The sequence below is a fragment of the Ziziphus jujuba genome, chromosome 6, assembly GCF_031755915.1.
Source record: "Ziziphus jujuba cultivar Dongzao chromosome 6, ASM3175591v1".
NCBI lineage: Eukaryota > Viridiplantae > Streptophyta > Magnoliopsida > Rosales > Rhamnaceae > Ziziphus > Ziziphus jujuba.
This window is the reverse complement of record NC_083384.1, coordinates 19,790,149-19,809,916: the sequence shown is the minus strand read 5'-3', so window position 1 is coordinate 19,809,916 and position 19,768 is coordinate 19,790,149. Positions and strand designations below refer to the sequence as shown.

At 28.7% G+C, this 19,768-nt stretch overlaps 1 protein-coding gene across 1 annotated transcript; it reads right to left on the bottom strand.

The window, feature by feature from the left end:
* Positions 1-3,684: 3,684 nt before the first annotated feature.
* Positions 3,685-11,558, bottom strand: LOC107430271 (uncharacterized). The gene is made up of 12 exons (XM_016041098.4): positions 11,213-11,558; positions 10,746-11,111; positions 9,831-9,906; positions 9,553-9,666; positions 8,631-8,747; positions 7,358-7,705; positions 6,630-6,952; positions 6,110-6,209; positions 5,970-6,029; positions 5,484-5,570; positions 4,692-4,832; positions 3,685-4,268 (listed from the first exon to the last, which is right to left on the bottom strand). The coding sequence occupies exons 2-12, from the start codon at positions 10,859-10,861 to the stop codon at positions 3,939-3,941; spliced, it is 1,812 nt and encodes a 603-aa protein (XP_015896584.3). The 5' UTR covers positions 10,862-11,111; positions 11,213-11,558; the 3' UTR covers positions 3,685-3,938.
* Positions 11,559-19,768: the final 8,210 nt, after the last annotated feature.

Genomic DNA, 19,768 nt, shown 5'->3' with positions numbered 1-19,768 from the left:
AGAAGTAAGGATAATAATAATAATGGAAATTTTCATAGACCTGTCAATGAAACATCCCTTACCCTGTAAGCTTTATGAATTCATCAATCATCCCTTAGATGTTAACATCTGTTTAAAAAAAATTACTGTTTTAACCAAATTGAATTGTAGAAAGACTATTTTGCCTTCATACACATTCAAATAAAATGTTAATTTAATATATTATTATTTATCATTGCATGTCCCAATATAATATATATATATATATGTGTGTGTGAACACGGAATGCTACAAATATAAAATGTTCATTGAAATATGCAAAGCATTTAAATTATATATATATAGAGAGAGAGAGATATATGTGTGTGTGTGTGTGTGTGAAGACTGAATGCTACACATATAAAATGTTCATTGAAATATGCAAAGCACATAAACTTTCAAATATTTATGTGATCATAAAATTTGTTTCCATTTATTTTACTATAAAATAAAATTATATTTAATAATTTAACTTTGAAAAGTTAAATTTATGGCAAATTTTATTTAAACTCTATTAGTTTTATCATAATTATATTTAAATCTTATATTTTTGAAAAATCATCATTAGTCTTCCTTTAATTTTTGATATTAATAAAACTAAAGCAATTTATTAGTTTTTTTTTAAAGTCAAAAACCACATAAAATTAAAAATTAATATTCTTGTATTGAAATAATATTATAAAAATATAATTATGATATTTAACTATTAAAATTAACATATAGAGTAGAAATAATGATTTTTAAAAAAATATAATCTAATTAGAAAAAAAAAAAACTAAAAGAATTTGAATAAAATTTCTCCTAAAATTTAGTAAGAGAAATTGACAGTTGAAAATAAAGAAGAATATGAAAATCTCGTAGAATTGAGGGTATATTACTAAATCCAAAATGGTCTATGAAATTTTGCCTAATGTCAATAATAATAATTTCATATTGATAAAGTCAAAAAAATGAGGCATTCACACTATGTTTTTTTTTTTTGGGGGGGGTAATTATTAGACATTCACACTATTCATAAAACAAGAAGTACCTAGTCTATCGAAAAGGGTTAAACCAAAAAACTCTAGGTATGGATGGACCATGTCATCTTTGATGGGACAAATCACCAATTAAGGTTATCATAACTATTGTTTGCTTAGGAAGGAAGAAAGAACGAAGACGAAAATCGTGCCCACATGTCTCACGCTTGGCTACCCGTGGAAGAATGGATTTGTTACTTACCAATAAAATAATAAAATAAATGGAAGAATGGATTTTTGTGTGTGTGTGTGTGTGTTTTCTTTTTTAATTAATTAATTAATTAATTTTTGGTAAAAAAAAATAGTGATCAAAATTATCTTCCACAGTATATGTTTATTTTTATATTAAAAATATAGGGTTTTCACTTCAAAATTATTGTCTTAAAAAAAAAAGTAGATTGACTATTAGATTGTTCCTAGGAAATTTTTCCATAATATTTTTTTTTCTTGTTTTTCATTTTTGTTTATGATTTTTTTTTTAAATATATAGTTGGTAATCATTTCTACTTTTTTTAAAATAATAGAAATAAAAATAAGAACTTGTCCGGCAAGCGGCAACATCTTATAGATTTTTATTTTTTTATTTTTTTTTATTTTTTGGCTGGGACGTCTTGTAATTCAAATATGAAAATGGTCACGTTTAGCCCCACCCTCTTTTGTTATAGTGGGATGGGAGACAAGGTTCGACTCTTAATTACATTTAGGTCCCCTACCAACATCATGCCTTTATATAAATTTTTTTCTTTTCCTTCTTTTTTTGGTGAATATAGTCGTGACTAATTATGTACGAACCTTTCCCCGAAGGGAAGGCTTTTCAAATCCTGCTATCTTTCATTATTATTATTATTATTGTGAGGAGCTTTTTACTATTGTTAATATTACTTTTAAATTTTTAGGTTTGCAAGCTTTCTATCTTATTAAATTTAGAACATATTATAATTTTTGAAAAAAAAGAATTTAACTCTAAAAAAAAAATAAAAACATAGTGATTATCCAATTAAAAACCTTAATAGAGCATCTAAATGATTTTTCAGTTGTTCATAATTTTTTTATTTTAAAAAGTTAATATTTAAAAAATGGCTTCAATGTGCATAATAGTCTCTAATATTTAAGAGAGAATTTTTTTAATAATAATATTTAAAATAAAATTTAGATAAAAGGGAAAAAAATATAAATAGAGCAATAAATATTTATAGATAAAGAAAAAAAATATATCATTAAAAAAATCTTGAAAATTTTTACTTTTTATCTTAAAATATACCTTCTTCTATGCAGATAAAATGCCATTTATTCTAAATAGTTTTTTAGATATTCATGAAGCATATTCAATAATATTCTTTATTTTAAAAAGTATAAATTTAAAAATAAAAAGCAATATTGAAAAATTTTAAAATATATAAGGAGTATGATTTTTTAACTGGACTTCAATAATTCTATTTATAATTATTGTTTATTTTACATTTCGTCATAATCAATTATAATTCCCATATTTTTTTCACTCCTCCCTACGCAAAGTAGTATTCGAAAAATTTGAAATATAAAATTGTAATTAATAAATTTAGTTATAAATATGCATAGAAAATAATATGACAATGATGAATTTATTAAAAATTTTAATTGGAGGATGATATAGCCATTTATAATTGAAGAGTCAAGCTTTACTTTTTATTTTAATTTTTCAATTTAAAAATCTTATTAAAGTTTTTCAAAATATGTATGACTCTTTAAAATAAAAAAGATAATACTTTTAAAGAATTTATTGAAAATCCTCTTCACACCATGTAAAACTAAAAAAGAAACAAATTTTCAAAGAAAAATAACATCTTCAAGAATTGCACCAAATTCCTAAGGACAAGAAGGTGAACCTAAGAACCTAAACGGGATCTCATTGGTGAGTTTAGCAGCCGTAATCACTGGCTAAAGTCGCAAGCTTTTGTGTGCAGGCCACAGAGTAAACCATGAAAAACAGCATAAATATTCTTCTTTATGTTTGTTGAAAAATAGAATGAGAACGAAATGCTTATTTATATTTGCAGTGTAAAACTTGGAGGGAAATTATTTCTTAGAAATTAGTTCTTTGGGATGTAGAGAATCAATATCCTTTTTACTGGTTGTTAGTAATACAAAATAAATAATTTTAATAGAAAATGGTCACTAAAATAATATGCAAAATGGGTAAATTTCATTTATACTCTTTTAATTTTGACATAATTGTAATTATAATTTTTAATTGTAAAAATTAACCTTAAAAAAATGATAGAACGAGTTCTAAATATGATTTTTATTTTCATCAACATGTATTTAACTATAATTAAGATAAAACTGAAAGAGTTTGAATGAAATTTTTCCATGTAAAAGTAATTTACCAAAGAATCTCTGTTTTAAGGGAACCATTTTTCCCCCACCTTTCATCGTATGAAGATTAAAATCTGCATGGACCCACACTATCTACATGCAAAAATTACTCATAAACACCTAAACAACGAACTACCTCTTAAGAAAAAATCTCACATTCAATCAAGTTTGATATGAAAGCAAATGAAACCTTAGTTGACTTTGTCGGTAACAAGATTCGACACTAGAGGGATAAAAACATGAAGTCTGATCGACATATAACTATGTATCAAACAATACTAATGTGCTAAGATAGTTAGAAAGAACCATCAAATTAATTATAATGGTCTCCCAAAAGGGTAAGTTTTTTAGCTTCTAGGTTTACAAAGCTGTATAGAAAAAAGAGGAAATTAAGATCAGATGTACAAGTAGTTACTTTGAAGTAACCTTTAAGTAGAAGGCAATTTGATAGGTAAATGCTAGTAAGAGCAATGTGATAAGTAACTAGTACCTTTTCTCAGTCATTGTCAATGCCTTAAGAATCTCCTCAAGCATTTCAAATAGATCTCACAACCACCATGGCTTATCTGTTAGGTCTGTCGAGAACACATACCGGAACCTTGAACTGTATGGCAACCACTCTATGATCTGTGATGCTTTCTTGCTGGATTTACCATCCATGCATTTCCATATCGAATCATGGAGCTTCTTGTCTACATTTTCAGCGATCCACTTGAGAAGATCATCTGAGCTGAGAGATGATTCCCTCGCAAATCTTTCGAGAATCTTCGGTAGAAACACTTTCCTTGACTTCTTTACTACCACATTTGATTGAAGAAACTCTTTTTTTGCCTCTTCAAGCTCCTCTCTAACATTTGAGGCCGTGTAAACTCTCAGCTATATATAATAAACAAGAAAGCTCGAAATCAGCTTAAATGTTATATGAGAACCAGTGACCGGAATGCGACTGAAGTGATGTTTTTACAAGGAAACATATGGATTGGAACATAAATCTGATCAGAATATAACTGTACCAAAAAACTATTTTTGAACATCAACTTCCAAGGCTCCAAGCCTCCAAAAGACGACACTTGCGAGAACTAGCCACTAGAAATATTTTACTGGTATATAAATATAGTCCTAGATTTTTTGAACAATTCAAATACTGTATGACAGCATATCCACAAAAAATATAACAGCAACCGAACTTCAAGGCTCTTAAATAATATTATAATATACAGTAATGACAAAAATCTCTAAATAATAAGATACACCTGAAGTATAAAACAGAAGGAGAGGAGTATGAAGCAATAATATTACCACGGGATCTGAAAAAGCACCGGTGCAAAGGGCAAAGCAAGCAATAGGTTGGGAATTCGGAAGACCCAATTTTAAACTGCGAAGTTGTCTCTCTTCGCCGAATCTTTTTCTCAAAGCAGCTGAAAGGATGGTTTCAAGCCACTGTAAGTTATGCAAAAAAGATATAATAAGTGACAATAAGATACAGTATTTTATTTTATTTAATCTATTCCCCGCTTTGCTATTAAAGTAATAGATCAGTAATTGTAGCCAGTAAGTAATTCAATATCTATCAAATTAGAATCCACTGATGATAGTCTCGCTTTCATCCTAGTATCATTTAATTCTCAGTTTAAACAATATGAGTAGCAAATCTGAGCAATCTCAACTCTAATACACTAGTTTACGAGAGAGAGAGAGAGAGAGAGAGAGAGAGAGAGAGAGAGAGAGAGAGAGAGAGAGAGAGAGAGAGTAGCTTAATGCAAACAGAAATGAAATGAAAAGATGAACCTGCCTTTTGTAGAAAGAAATGTGCTAAACCAAACATGCAACAGATAGGGCTACATAGAAGCCACAGATGGTTCTTAGAACAATCAAAATTGATTATGACCAAATAGCTGAAGATCGATTGATTTGACATGAAAATATCTAATTTCATTTAACACAACGGTCTCTGGACATATCAGTTCATCTACAATGTTGCTCCATTTGAGCCAGAGTTTGTAATCTGTATTAGTTTGAGTGTGTGTGTGTGTGTGTGTTTTTGGTGGGGAAAAAAGAAAATAGAGAAAGAAGAACAAGTAAGGTAATTACCCGTCCAATTCGGGGTGTCCGGAAGCAAAATATCGACTGCTCTATGGCATTTGCGCTAATCAGATGGCCACCAATGTTGTAAGCAGCCTGCACTAAACCAAGGAGCCCATCAACTAATCTTGTCCATCTAGAAACACACACAACCTGGCATAGAATATAGACTACTACCTAGGGAAAGAACAAATGCAGAACTGGGCAAACTTCAGAAACTACTGAAAAGCTCATAATCCATATAAATTATTACTATCCATTTCTTAAAGACTTTCTACTATATGAACAAAAAGGAGAAAGACACTTCTTTGGTTTGACTTTACAGGTGTTCTTCCATGCTATGGATTCATGGCAGGAGCAAATAATTTGATTTCAGAAAAAGGGTAATCAACAAGAAACAGGAAGGCTTGTTTGAGAGGACTAAAATAGAAAATGCTGAGAATTGTAAAAAGCAGCTATATTAGCTAGCAGATGCAGCTTACTAAAGTGCACTACCTTGTGAAACAGGGCCAGCCTTCTTAGAGAGCTGTGAGGAATGCCATAAGCTAAATATGCCTGCACATGGTAAAGGAGAAAGTTACTTACAAGTTACAGATTGATAGGACAGAATGGACAGCCAGTTACACAATTTTTACATGCATAACAAGCGCATTGTACACATTGATCCAAAATGCAGTCTGTGCATTGGATTCCATTTTGCTGACATTCACCCTCTCCAGCTGTTCTACTAAAACTCTGAAATCAAAAACAAGAAATACATGTCACATCAACAATTTCATGAGTTTAAGCATAAAATATGATTAAAAGTGCAGCTACAAACAGCCATACAATTAATGTCTGAAGCCACATGCTAAAGGGGTAACTTTCATTATTACCCAAAAATTGACAATTAAAGGTCATCTAACTTGGTATTCAAGCCAAATGAGCAGGGCATTAGATTAAGTGGTCAAAAAGTCGAACTTTAGTATCCCTATCTTCAGATCAAGCTGCAGAGTGCTGAGTCCTTAACTTTTTCTTATTAAAGGAAGAAATTTTGACCTGAATATGAATTCAGCACATATTACAAATGCAAGCCCCAATAAATTAAGATAAAGGACATAAGGTTCCCTTTTACTTGCATATTCAAATTAATCATATCAAATATAGAGAGCCAACCTGTAGTTGTTGATGGCATAAGAAGCATGAGAAAACTGGACCTTATCAGTTGATATCCACGATATCTCCACCATTGATTTGCCAGACCAATCTTGGTCCTCCCCAGTGCCACGTCGAGGCTGTATGGCATTAGTGGATGACCTCGACAATAAAGGGGACCGGTTTTTTTCAGTATTTACAGATGCTGCACTGCGAAGCCAACAGTATACAACAGCCATACACCTGATCATTTCCTCAGACAACTTGCTTGGGCACTGGTGGAGATGATCTTTCAGAGTTCTTAGCATATTGTTTTTCTCCAAGGCTGGAACCTTTTGGCAAACCTAGCAAAAGATTGGGATAAGAAGATTTGTCTGGAATTATAAGACCAACCAGCAACATGGAGTACAAAAGTTACCATCAATCTTTAAATGAGAAGCAATTTATGCTTCATCCGAAATCTAGAAACCCTGAAACAAATGCCAAATCTCCAAAACCACAAGGGATGGACCTCAAACTTCCTCTTCTTTTTCTTCTTCTAAATTTTACTTGCTAATATTTTCTTTTTCTTTTTTATCTTTTTTCCTTTTCCATGTGTTACTCACTCATCCCTTCTTCATGCAGGCTTTGGAATGGCATAAGTAACAGTAACAGGACATGAGCAGATACCAGCAATCTACTAGAAAATGTTAATAACAATGCACAAAAATCAAGTGGAAAAATAGAAGAATGATTGTGAATGTCCCTACCTTGTTGGGGCCAGAACAATTCTTCCCAAAATCAATGTCAGTTTTGCCACTGGATAATGGAGCATGATCAGTCTTGGTAGTTCTTTTCCCTGAGTTATCTAAAGAAACTAGAGGTTGCAAAGATCGGAAAGGGAACTTTTTAGAGGAACAAAATGCACTTGAAATGATACTTGGATGTTTCCGTGTTTCATGCTTTCTGTGTGCAGGAGAAGCCACAACTGAATTTTGCTCAGATGGTGGTCTACTAACACAATGTTCAAAAATACTCCTGTAGAGAGTGAGAACATGCTGCTCACGGTTTGCAACTTCTTCCTCAAGTAACTCAATTTCAGCAATCAACTCTTTTGTCTGATTAAAGAAAAACAAATATTTTCTGCTTACTCATAAACTCATAATTCAAGCTCATATATGGGATTAGAATAACCAAATATAATTATATTGGACACAAAACAAGACAAATAGTTATTTAGCCATTTGACAACGATGTCACAATCATTGCTAGAGATCATGTCCCATGACTGCAAATATTGGACCAAAAAGCATTCATTCAAAAAATTAATTTTAGTAAAGACTGATGAGTTAGTGCAAGTACAAGGGGAAATTCTTATGCCACAAAGTACAACAGTGGGCATATTGAAAATTGAGCACAGACAAGCAATGAAAACCACTTGAATACTTTTGAGACGCATCTAGCTGCAAGTGAACACAATTACTCTGTTTAGTCACAATTTAAATATATAAATAATTAAATTTCTCGTGCCAGAGTAGGTAGGGAAACATTAACTTTGTTTTCCGGCAATTACAACTTTATAGCTCTGTGATTCAGGTCAATTACTGAAAGAAATGAAAAATATGGCTCATAACTGCATCAAATATGGAAGTGAAAGTATTTTTGAGTGAATTGCATACAGGGATTGCTGTGGACATGGTAAATATAAGGTAATCATAGTCACTACACAATCGCACATAATTGCATTATTTTCTCTACATGTTCATCACGAAGTTTGCACAATATGCCCACTGATAATACAAGATTTGTGATTGTTAGTTTTGCAGTTTCATTATAAATATGCATGACTAAGCATTTTTTTTTCCCCTTACTTACTGACCATCTGAAAACCTGATGCTGTGACATAAAAGTCCAACCAATAGTGTCTCAGGTCTTCACGCACTATGTCAGTATATACAACTTACAAGAAATAGGGGAAAAGAGAAATAGTTAGAATGTTAGCAACTGCTATCTGATTTAAAGTTTACAAGCATAAGTTATTACCTGAGCAGCGAAATGCCTATGCCCAGGTGACAGAGTACTTGAAGCTCGTCCCATGGCCCTCTCAAGCATGGTGCGCATAGATTTCTCTTGCTGCAAACGCAACTGCAGGTGCTCAATCTGCAACTCAATATATCACAAGGGGAAAGAGTAATTATGCTTGGAATAGCTATAACATTTGAAATTTGACAACTAAGCATTGACAAGGTCTTCTATAGAGTGTTGTCCAAATAAAGAGGTCTTCTGTAGATGCAGTATCACTCATATATCAAATAATGTATGATTATGAAATGAACATACGAATATTTTACTTCATTGCCTATAGAATGGTTTTACTACAGAAAAACAAAATGAGAAGGACAAAGGAATAAAAACATACGAATACAAAACAACTATTCTGCACATGGTATGCATAGAAAATATTTCAAATTTATAGAACGCTGATTTTTAAAATCTGTGTTATTATATATAATTGATCCATAACTTGCTTGTGTTTTCTAACCATACTCAGCAGTTCCAAATTAAAGAGTAACAGGAGTAAAAATGTCTTTAAAGATGCCTATTTGTGATGACATTTTAGAGGTGTTGGTCATACCCAGGAAGCATTATTATCCTTGGGGAAATTCTAAAGAATTGAAACCTCCGGTTGCCAGTCTTAAATAGAAGGAAATATGGATCTTATATCATGCATTCACATGTTTCATTTTTTCCTTTTGTTGTGACCTCAAGATTCTCAAAATTGAGATGTTAACCCACATACAAGAACTCAAATTTCCATGGTGAATAACTGTAAAAAATCTTCTTTCTGAGCAATGTAAGTTTTAGAGACAATTAATCCCAATGCTATTTACAAGCAAAGCCGGTACAAAGTAGACAACTAAAAGTATGAATTTAAGAGCAATAAATATGCAGTTTTGTTGCTTACATCTTTTTCCAAGGAGTTTCGGTGGTTTGGCGACATATTCTTGTTAATATAACTAGCATTGTCATGCAGAGGGCTTCTTCCCCGGGTAGCACTCGTTGAAGGTGGTGACAACACCTGTTACATTTATAAAAATAAGGGGTAAATTATCTAAGTATTAAATGTGTGATTAAATAAATGACTTTAGGTTTTACGCTATTCTGAGTTATAAGTCAAAGCATTGCTAACTTGCATATAAAGGCTGAAATGAGATGATAGTTTATGATTGAGATATGTCTCACATTTGTTTCATTCTTGTCTTTCTTTATGGAACTTAATATTCCAGCCCTCAGAACACTGAAGTTCCTGTCGGAAGCGCTGAAAGGAAGAACAAAGACATAGAAATGTAAAAATTAAGCACCAGAATATGATTCTTTTATTACATTAGAGAAAGATTAAATGAACAATATTTATATGATAGAACTAGTTACAATTTCTTATCTCAGCCTTAAAAGGCCTAACCCATCTTTTCTATGTAATAGATATTATATTTTTCTTTCGGATGATCTTACAAGCAACATCACTGAGGTTTTACTATAAAACCGCTGACATAAATTTTCTGAAAAGTCTTCAATTTTATACTACTATATTGAGAGCAGCATAGATATCAGTTATGTTATCCCACTTCTAACCAATCTGTTTCCCGCATGCCCCAAATTACCGAACACACCAGATCACAATCTGTCCACTCATTCCCTAAAATCAGTATCAGACCAGTATCGAACCCCCAATTCGAAAAAACAAAGGAATGGTGCCAAAAAAATCAAACTTAACCAAGAAGAAACTCAAAGTCTGAGGCAGCAATAACAAAACAATTTTTCCATGACATATGTTTCTTATTCAAAAAGTAAAGCCTTCAAAGATATCACATAATCACAAGCAGCTTTATATAAAAGCCACAAAAATAGAGGTAGAACAAGAAATGATGACAAATATGCACAGATTTATACAAAAGAATACACAAATGAAAATGCCCATCTCATAAAATAAACGAAGAAGCCACCAAACTTCCAAAAAAATGCGTGACTTTTCCATCTTACTTATGAATATCCAATTTGAGCCAATTGATGTCAGCATCCATACAATTACCATAATCATACAACCATAATGACCATGACAATAACAATAACTACAATTTGAATTTTTGGAAACTATACCTTTTAGAACGCCTGTGTTGGACATGAGCTTGTGAGCTTGCCCAAGAGCCTTCATTCTTTCTTTTCCCTCCTGCTTCCTCATCTTCCCCTACTTCAACTGCACTAAAACCATCCATTACTTATTTTTTTCTTTAATTTTACTTTTTATTTTTTTACAAAACCCACGAAGCACTGACAACTTCTTTCCTCTGTTGAATACCAACAAATACACTATTCATTCACACAAACTGCCAGAAAAGAAATCCAAAAAAGTGACACAGAAAGTATAGCCAGAGAGAGGAAATCGGTAGCAAAGAAAGAGAAAGAGAGAGAGAGAGAGAGAGTTGGTTTTCTTAAATGGAAGTGAACCGGTTTGATGTGGTCTGTCTGGGATGTGTATAATCGAAAGAGAAAAAATAGAACTTCAATTCAGTATCTTGAAGCAAAAAATGTAAAAAAAAATTTAAAAAAAAAAAAAAAAAACTTACCATAGAGACTGGAAAAAAGAGGTAGATCATGTTCCTGTTACTGATCCAAAATTCAATTTGACAACTTTTGGGTTGTTGGGCGCATTCAATATCAGAATTTAATACCACTGAACAAATTCTCTCTCTCTCTCTCTCTCTCTCATTTTTGAAATGAAAGTGTACTAAGCAGAACGAGCAGTTGAGAGAGACTACTGTCAATGTGTGAGAGACGGACTGAGATGGCAAACCGGTCCAAACGCTCAGTATGACCACTCTGACTGTGTCGCCTTTTTCATGCAGAGCTGGCGACACAATTTATGACAGCAGAAGATTCCAAAGAATACCACTTCGGTTTTGGGTGGGAAAATGAAAAGTGTGATCAAAATAAATTCATGGGGAGTTTGATTGAAAAAAAAAAAAAAAAAAAAAAAAAAAAAAAAAAAAAAAACTCTTTAATTTTGCAAACACAAAGAGAGGGATGTTGGTTTTGTCTGCATTTTTTTTTTTTTTTTTATTGAACATGTGCATCCGTGGAATTATTCCATCCCTTGCCAGGATACTCCTCAAACCTCCATTACAACCTTGTACATCATGAAATATATTATATTTGTTTTTTCGTAATATATATATACACCCATATTTTACTTTCTTTCTTAAACTTACTATTATTGTTATTATTTTTAACAATTTCCCCTGAAGTATGGAATACTTTCCACAATTTATTAAAAGAAAAAAGAAACTTTGGTATTACTGTTGAGCTGTCTCTTAAAATTATTTTTGTTTCTTTCAAAAATAAAAAAATTCTTTAATAGAATTTAATAAAATTGGTTATGTAAAATAACTGATTGTTTTATAATATAAATAGAAAATATCTAAGTTATAACATCTTTAAAAAAATTGATAATAAAAAAGAAGTAAAATAATTTTGTGATTGGTGTTATCTTTCATTTTTCTTTTATTAAATTTGATTCGAAGCATGTTATAATTTAGGCATATATATAGATTATATAAACAATTAACAATTAATTAAATATTTGATGGTTGTTAAATAAGATTAACTTAATTAATAAGTTTCTCACACATAGGATGTTAGATTCGAGATGCCGAAATAATGGAGAAATTATTATATATGATAAAAGAAATATTTGATGGTCAACTGTGAAAGGGAAATTATTGTATGTGATTAAAATATATATATATATATATATATATATTTGATGGTCAACCTTGTCACACTGTAATGAAACTTTTTTTTTTTTTGGGACAAAGAACTGTTATAAAACATTTTAGAAAGGGAAAATTTCACATTATACTATAATTAAGTAGGAAAATTGATTTAAAAAATAATTTAGGTGTTGTTTATTAACATGGTAAATTTTTAATTTCTATTTTTTTATTTTTTTCCTATCTAATTGCGTAAAATTTATTATCAAGTGTTACCTAATGGTAATTATAATTTATTAGACATCTGGTAATTATAATTTATTAGACATCTTAAACAATTAAAAATTTAAAGGAAAGAAATAAGAGCAAAAATAATAAAACAAAGATAATTTGAAATAGTGTTCAATTTTTCTATAATTTTTTCTTTCTTAACTTTCTTGTTAATTTAGATGCCTAACAAACTTTAATTATTATAATTATCATTTGACATAAGCAAATTATACATAATTAGGTTAAATAAATAAAAAATAAAAACCAAAAACCAACTATGTTATCAAATGATAAAAGCAAATTAAAATATGGTTGAAAGTGTGAATATTTGTAACTTTTTTTTATTCATTTTGAATGTATGAAGAAGTTAAATCCAATTTAATTTACAAAAAGGAATAAAAAAGGTTGTACATTCAGAAAATTATATTAAGATTAATTGCACTCTCGACTTTTAAAATTTTTTAATTTATTGCAATTTGAATTTTTTATTTTTTTGTACTATAAGATTTAACACCTATCTCATTTGATTAATATTAAACAGTATCAATTTTCAAACTAAAAAAAATATTAAAATATAAAATATTAAAATTATTTTTAAAATTTTACATTTTAGTGAACAGATCACATGATTGGTATTAAATTTTATCAAATTTTAGACTATAATATATCAAAAATGCTAAATTTTAGAGTTAGTTTTAAGAATTTTCACTTTAATTACTTCTAGTTAAAAATTTAATATAACTTAATATTAATCAATCCTATTAGCCAAAAATCAAAAAGTTCGAACTACAACAAATTGAAAAAATCAAAAGTCCAAATTATCTAGTTAAAAAATGAAAGACCTAAATTATAAATTTTTTAAAATTGAAGATATCAAAATACAATTAATCCATTATATTATAATTTATACGAAACTTTATCTCTCAAATTCAAAAACAACCATCATATTGCCCTCTTTAACTATTTATTTATGCCTCTCAAAAGGAAAAAAATAAAAGAAAATTATTTCTTGTCCTTTCAAAAATAACAATTTGTTTTCTTATCATTTAAGTTTTTTTCTTATTAAAAAATTTTGCTAGTTAAGTTGAATCATCAATTTTAAAATATAAATTTAATAAAATTAATCATACACAACTTATATTATTATATTTAGAAATTACTTTATTTTTGGACTGTATATATGGCTAATTGCAAAATAGATAAAAAAAGAAAGTTATTTATTACTGTGATAATCCCCAATGAAATGATCATTGATTGGCTAATGCTATAAATTTACTTTCTTATACAAATTTTTAGTTTTTAAAAGTTAAATCCATTTTAAATTAAACAAATTAATAGTTGTCATATCACCATTAGTCCTATTGGTAGTGATTATGATTCCAACGGTGATAAGTAGTTTTGCTCAATTGAAAAGAGACAATCCAACAAATTGATCAAGATAACAACATATGCATTAACCCAAATAGAAATGTTAATATACGAGAACGTTCCTCGTATAAATATTTTTGACAAGGATTTTTAACAAATAATTTAAACTCTTCATTAATCTAATTTAATGATATATATTCAACTTTTTAAAAACTCTTAAATCTCTTATATACATATCCAAATACCCTTTTTATATATTCAATACTTAAATAATTTAATTCTATCAAATCAATATATATCTCTCCTAATTAAGCTCCCAACATGTTTTTCCCTTTTCAAACCCCAATTATATTTGATTCTCAATTCTATATGCATCCAGATTAAAAACCAATCTTAAAAGGATTACTTTTTTTTTTTTAAAAAAAATTTTAATTATATATATATATATAGACAAAAAGACTATTATATATATATATATATAAATATAGACAAAAAGATTACAGTGTTTTTTTTTCCTAGAACAATTAAAATGATAAACAATAATTATAATTAAATGGCTGGTACTACACTAATTTTTTTTTTTTTTTTGGAAAAAAAAAATACTGTACTAAAATTTTCTTTCAATTTCTTTATCAATTTTTATTCTTATACTTTGCGAATTTCACTCTATATTATCAAATAGAATTTTAAATTTAAGATGTAAAGTTTGAGTACTTAATCTTCAAATTCAACATTTATTCTCATTATATCCATGATATTCACAAATGTAAAAATAATAGCCACCGTTTCAAATTAAAAAAAATTTGTCATATTTGAACTTAGATTTCTTTTTTCCCCCCTTCCCTTAAAAAGTTTTAACTTTGGTGCCTAGATGAAAAGGAAAAAGAAGAAAAAAAAAAAAAAAAACTGATATCTTTGTCATTATTATACCCATTTTAATCTGTTTAAAGCAAATGTTCATTGACTTGTTTAACCAAATGCTATTATCTCTTTGCTAAGTACAGGAATGCTTGATCGAGTGCTTGATCGAGAAAAGGAATGCTTAATCGAGAAAAGAAAGCAAAGAAGCAGCAGGATACGAAATATGAAGGAAAAAGAAAAATGATTAAAGTTTAATTAGAGAAAAATATATATTATTTTAAAAACATTAAATTATTTACTTAAGATGGCGTTTAAATATAAATAAAAAAGTATATGAATATATACAAGAGATTAACAGGTTTTTAAAAAGTGAAAGATAAACTGTTAGATGGAATTGATAAATGGCTTAAATTAATTATCAAAAATATCTGATAAAAATCTTTGTATGGAGAACGCTCCTGTTAATGTATATAGGTATATGTATGTTTTTTTAATTTATCATATGGCAAAATATAATGTAATAGAAATTATAGAATTTGATAAAAGTTAAAAAAAGATGTTAGCAAAATTTTTATATATAATCAAATATGTGTAACACATATACATTTAAGAAAATCAATAAAGATATTTATTTTTTACCATATGTTAAATTGATTACAGAATTACTTTAAGGCTAACAAGGTTAAAAGCAATTATAATTGTAGTAGCTAGATTAGTAACAAAAACATTATTGTTATTTGAAGTTTGCAAAATTTTGTGCAATTTTAAAAAGGGAAAAACTACATTTAGAAAAATTACTACTTTCTGATTGGTATTATATAAAGTGTTAATAACATAACTAGAGAATTTAGAGACACAAGAATATCTTAAATCTGATCAAATAATATTCAATTTAGAAATAGAAAAATAGAAAATTAAAATATTAATGATGAATTACAAAATATATTTTAAATTTTTAGCACATATTATATATGAGCATCAAAAGGAGAAAAAAAAAAAAAAGTGAAAAAGGTTCCATTTTAATGGAAAATTGTACTAAAGATATAGACTGCTACCAAAATTTCCTTACTAGATACTTTTAGTTTCAAACAAAAAATATATATATTTCCTTTAATTGAAAAATTAACATGTAGGCTGCAAATTATGTGGGTGAATTTTATAATTTTCCTAATTGTCCGGTCAAAAAAATAAAGTACAGTCTAAACTCTATCTTATGGCAAACTGATAAGGACTCTGTGGTCCAATTGGGATCCTAGCTTTTTCTAACTTTTATCCATATGTTATTACTCCTATCAAAACTCTATTTCAAAACTCACATAAAAGGCGCAAAGTATTCAATTATTCAGTTGAGTATTCAATTTATTATACGGTTGAGGCTTAATTTAGTAATGCTTTTATAAGCTCCAAAATCAATTATAAAAGAATTTTGAACCATATAGATATTTGGTCAAATTAAAATAACGTTGATTATTTGGAAATTTTGAAAGTTATATAGCAACTTTTTGAATCGAGAGGAAGATAATTTTAAAAATCTAATTCTTTTATAATTAGAATTAACGAATTTAAATTCATAAATACTAATCCATATAATACCATATTATATTTTATCTTTTATTCTATTAAATAATTATATTCAAATTAAAACTCTCTTAAACTTAAATATAAATCAACCACCTTAATATCAGAATAAAAATTGATAAGACTGCCTTTAGGATTCTTCTTTGACACTTAAAGTGGTTCCATCCGGTGAACTCTTACCAAATCTTCTATCGAAAATTTAATAACATCTCCCAGTGAATTGATTATAATGTGACAACCCACCAAAAAAAGTAAGTTAAAATTTAAGTTTTTAAGTACTTTGATCGGGTTTAACTAGATGAATTGTGTGTGGATCCTCCACTTAACTTTTTCTGTAGTCAAGTTTTTTATTTTTACTCTAGCACCATAGCATAGAACTCATCGATATGAATTCCTAAAGTGGCGGTATGCCTAATTTTGAGTTAGGTTAAAAATTATGGTTTTGGAAAGTTTTAAATATAAATATTTATCTATGTCCAAAATAATTCAAGTTTTTGTCTACTAGCGATCTAAAAGTCTATATATATATATATATATGGAGAAGCATGTTGATTATTAAAAAGTTGAAAACATAACAACATTGTCCTCAAAACTCATCAAATCATGTGACCTATCAGATTGACTTGACCTGTTTTACAACTCATCCCAAAATAAATTGAGTTTGCTGAAATTAACCATTTTCTTGCCATAATAAAGCTACATGCGCCTAACCATTAGATATTGCCCACTCAAATACCTGCCTATTCCTAAATTTTCAAAGCCAACCAGCCGGCAACATGTTGGGATTGGCATTTAAAAGTCGTTGCTGGAGTTCAGTCAAATCACCGGAATTTCAATTGTTTTCCAGCCATTTCAAGCTACCTCATACCTCATATCCCCCATTTTAGACCTTCCAAACCAATTCCTGGCCTTCGTTTATCAAGATTTCCCACTGTTTGAAAGATTCAACAACACCAAGTTTGACCCAATTTTACTTTGAATTATCCAATCATTGGCGATACTTTTGGATCAAAGTGGGTATACCAATGTGTTACCCATCTCATAAGTTTTTCATTATTATATAATCTGTAAATTTTGGATAACTTTTGATTAATATTTTGTTTTTGGATCAATCACTTTAATATCTAATAAAATTGGACTGTGTTTGGACAGCTTTGTATCAAATTGAAATTGATATTGTGTAATTAAAGGTCAATAAGATCCAATAGAAGGTTAAATTCATAAAGCCACTCTTTGAATAAAAAACCTCAATCCTAATTTAGGTATTAAGAATTAAAGGCTCGTAATATAATTGGATCGTTTGATGTCTAATTTTAGTAAATTTATAATTGTAAAAGATATTTTGGACACTGGTGCGCACCGATATTTGGTTTAATTTTTTAAGTTTGAAAAATATTTTATTATTATTTTAGGCATTTGGATAGATACTTGAGGTAATCTGGTAGAGGATTTTGTTTGAGCTGTAATTTGTGAGTGAACTTTTACTTTCAAAAATAATTTTGGAAAATTTATATATTTGATTATTATACACATTATGCTTGTAAACCATAATTACAATAATATTCTTTACTTTATGTTATGAGAAAATAATTGCTTGTCATTATTCTGGATATATTAGAAGGATTGTTTTTGTGGAATTATGTTTATAATATATATATACTGATACTTGTGAGAGGATACCTTTTATCAAATTGTGGATAATTTTGTTTATATATTATATATATTGAATTATGAGTTGGATATTGGTTTGTGAATTTATTTGTATAGCATATTATACCATGGTTATGGATTTGATATATTTTGGTTATTCGCGCTTTATTGACTATTCTCTATTTGATCAGGTGATATTCGAGATTGGATGGAAGGTCTTAGTTTATGACATTTTTAAGACATTAAGGCCATATGACAGTTTTCCTTTTCCAATCATCTGCGATACACTAAGATGTTAAGTGTGAATGTATGACAGATTATGGTAAAAAGTTATGAGATACAAAGATATTATATATCTATATAAGTATATGGTGCGCATAGAATATGGTTTACATGGATATGGTATATTAGGTTATGCATTATGATTATGGATTTTATATATATTATGGTAAATGGAAATATTATTTTATTTATGAAATTATGGAAAACTTTGATCTCATCTAATTTTATCTTATATGATATGCGAACGATTATGTTTTGGAGATAATTATAGGTTTTGTGAAGGTCACTTTTCAAAATAGAAAAAATTACAAAGAGTGAAAGTAATTATTATTGACTCATTAATAATTATTTCTATAATATACTTTTTGTTGACTCATTAAGGTTGCTTTATAGTTTTTTTATTTTTTTATTTTTTTTTAAATTTTTAAAAACTGTTTCCCTTAGACCTTAGCCAGCTGGTTGTGCACTTCATGTATGGGCATTTTCTTTGTTAGTTTGCAACTTCTTAGCTTCTGCTTCAATATCTTATTCAACTACTTTGATGTACTCTTATTTTTGAGTACTTTCTAGACTTTTTTTTTATGATGCCTTTTGGTTTTGAACCTTTATATATTTATTTTGAATTGCTTAGGTGGATTAACCTAATATGTATAATTCAATATTTTATTTCTATTTCCTTGGAACCTGGGTTTTAAATGCCTTAAATAAATTTGTGAAGGTTAATAATGAGATTGTTGTAGTGAGGTTTGTTGTTGAATTGGTTGTTGTTGATTTTTGGTGGAAAATCAATTAATATTACTTTATTATTTGCAATTTATGGGGAGATCCCATTGGATTTTTGGTACCAATTCAGTGGATTTTTTTATGCAAGACAACTTTGGGTGTCCAAGAATGGCTTAAAGGGCAGTCCTATCATATAACTCGATTGTACAAATAAAAAATATCATAAACATTTTTAATAGAATTTCCATAAAGCACAAACATAAATATTCTAAGATCTAATAGAGAAAAAAGATAAAATAAAAGTTATACATATTAGATTAATCTATAGAGTAATCTAAAAGAAGTATAGCAGTTTAAAGCTAAATAGAAATAACATAATTAATAAATCTGATGAGAGTATGCAGAAAAGGAAAAAATACATCTGCAACATAAGTATGATAGGGATGGGATGTATAGTATACGACCAATCAGTTGAGGCCTAAAAGAACAATTTAAAAACAAAACTATGTATAAAATAATAATACAAAAATAATTATTTGTTTTCAAAACCTTTACCTCAACACTTCGCTTTCATTTCTTTTGAAAATACCCTCATTTTGGAAAGCAATTTTCACAAAGCCCATAAATTTCACTAAAAATATACCAAATCTCATATTTTCATGTGAAAATATTTGTAATTTT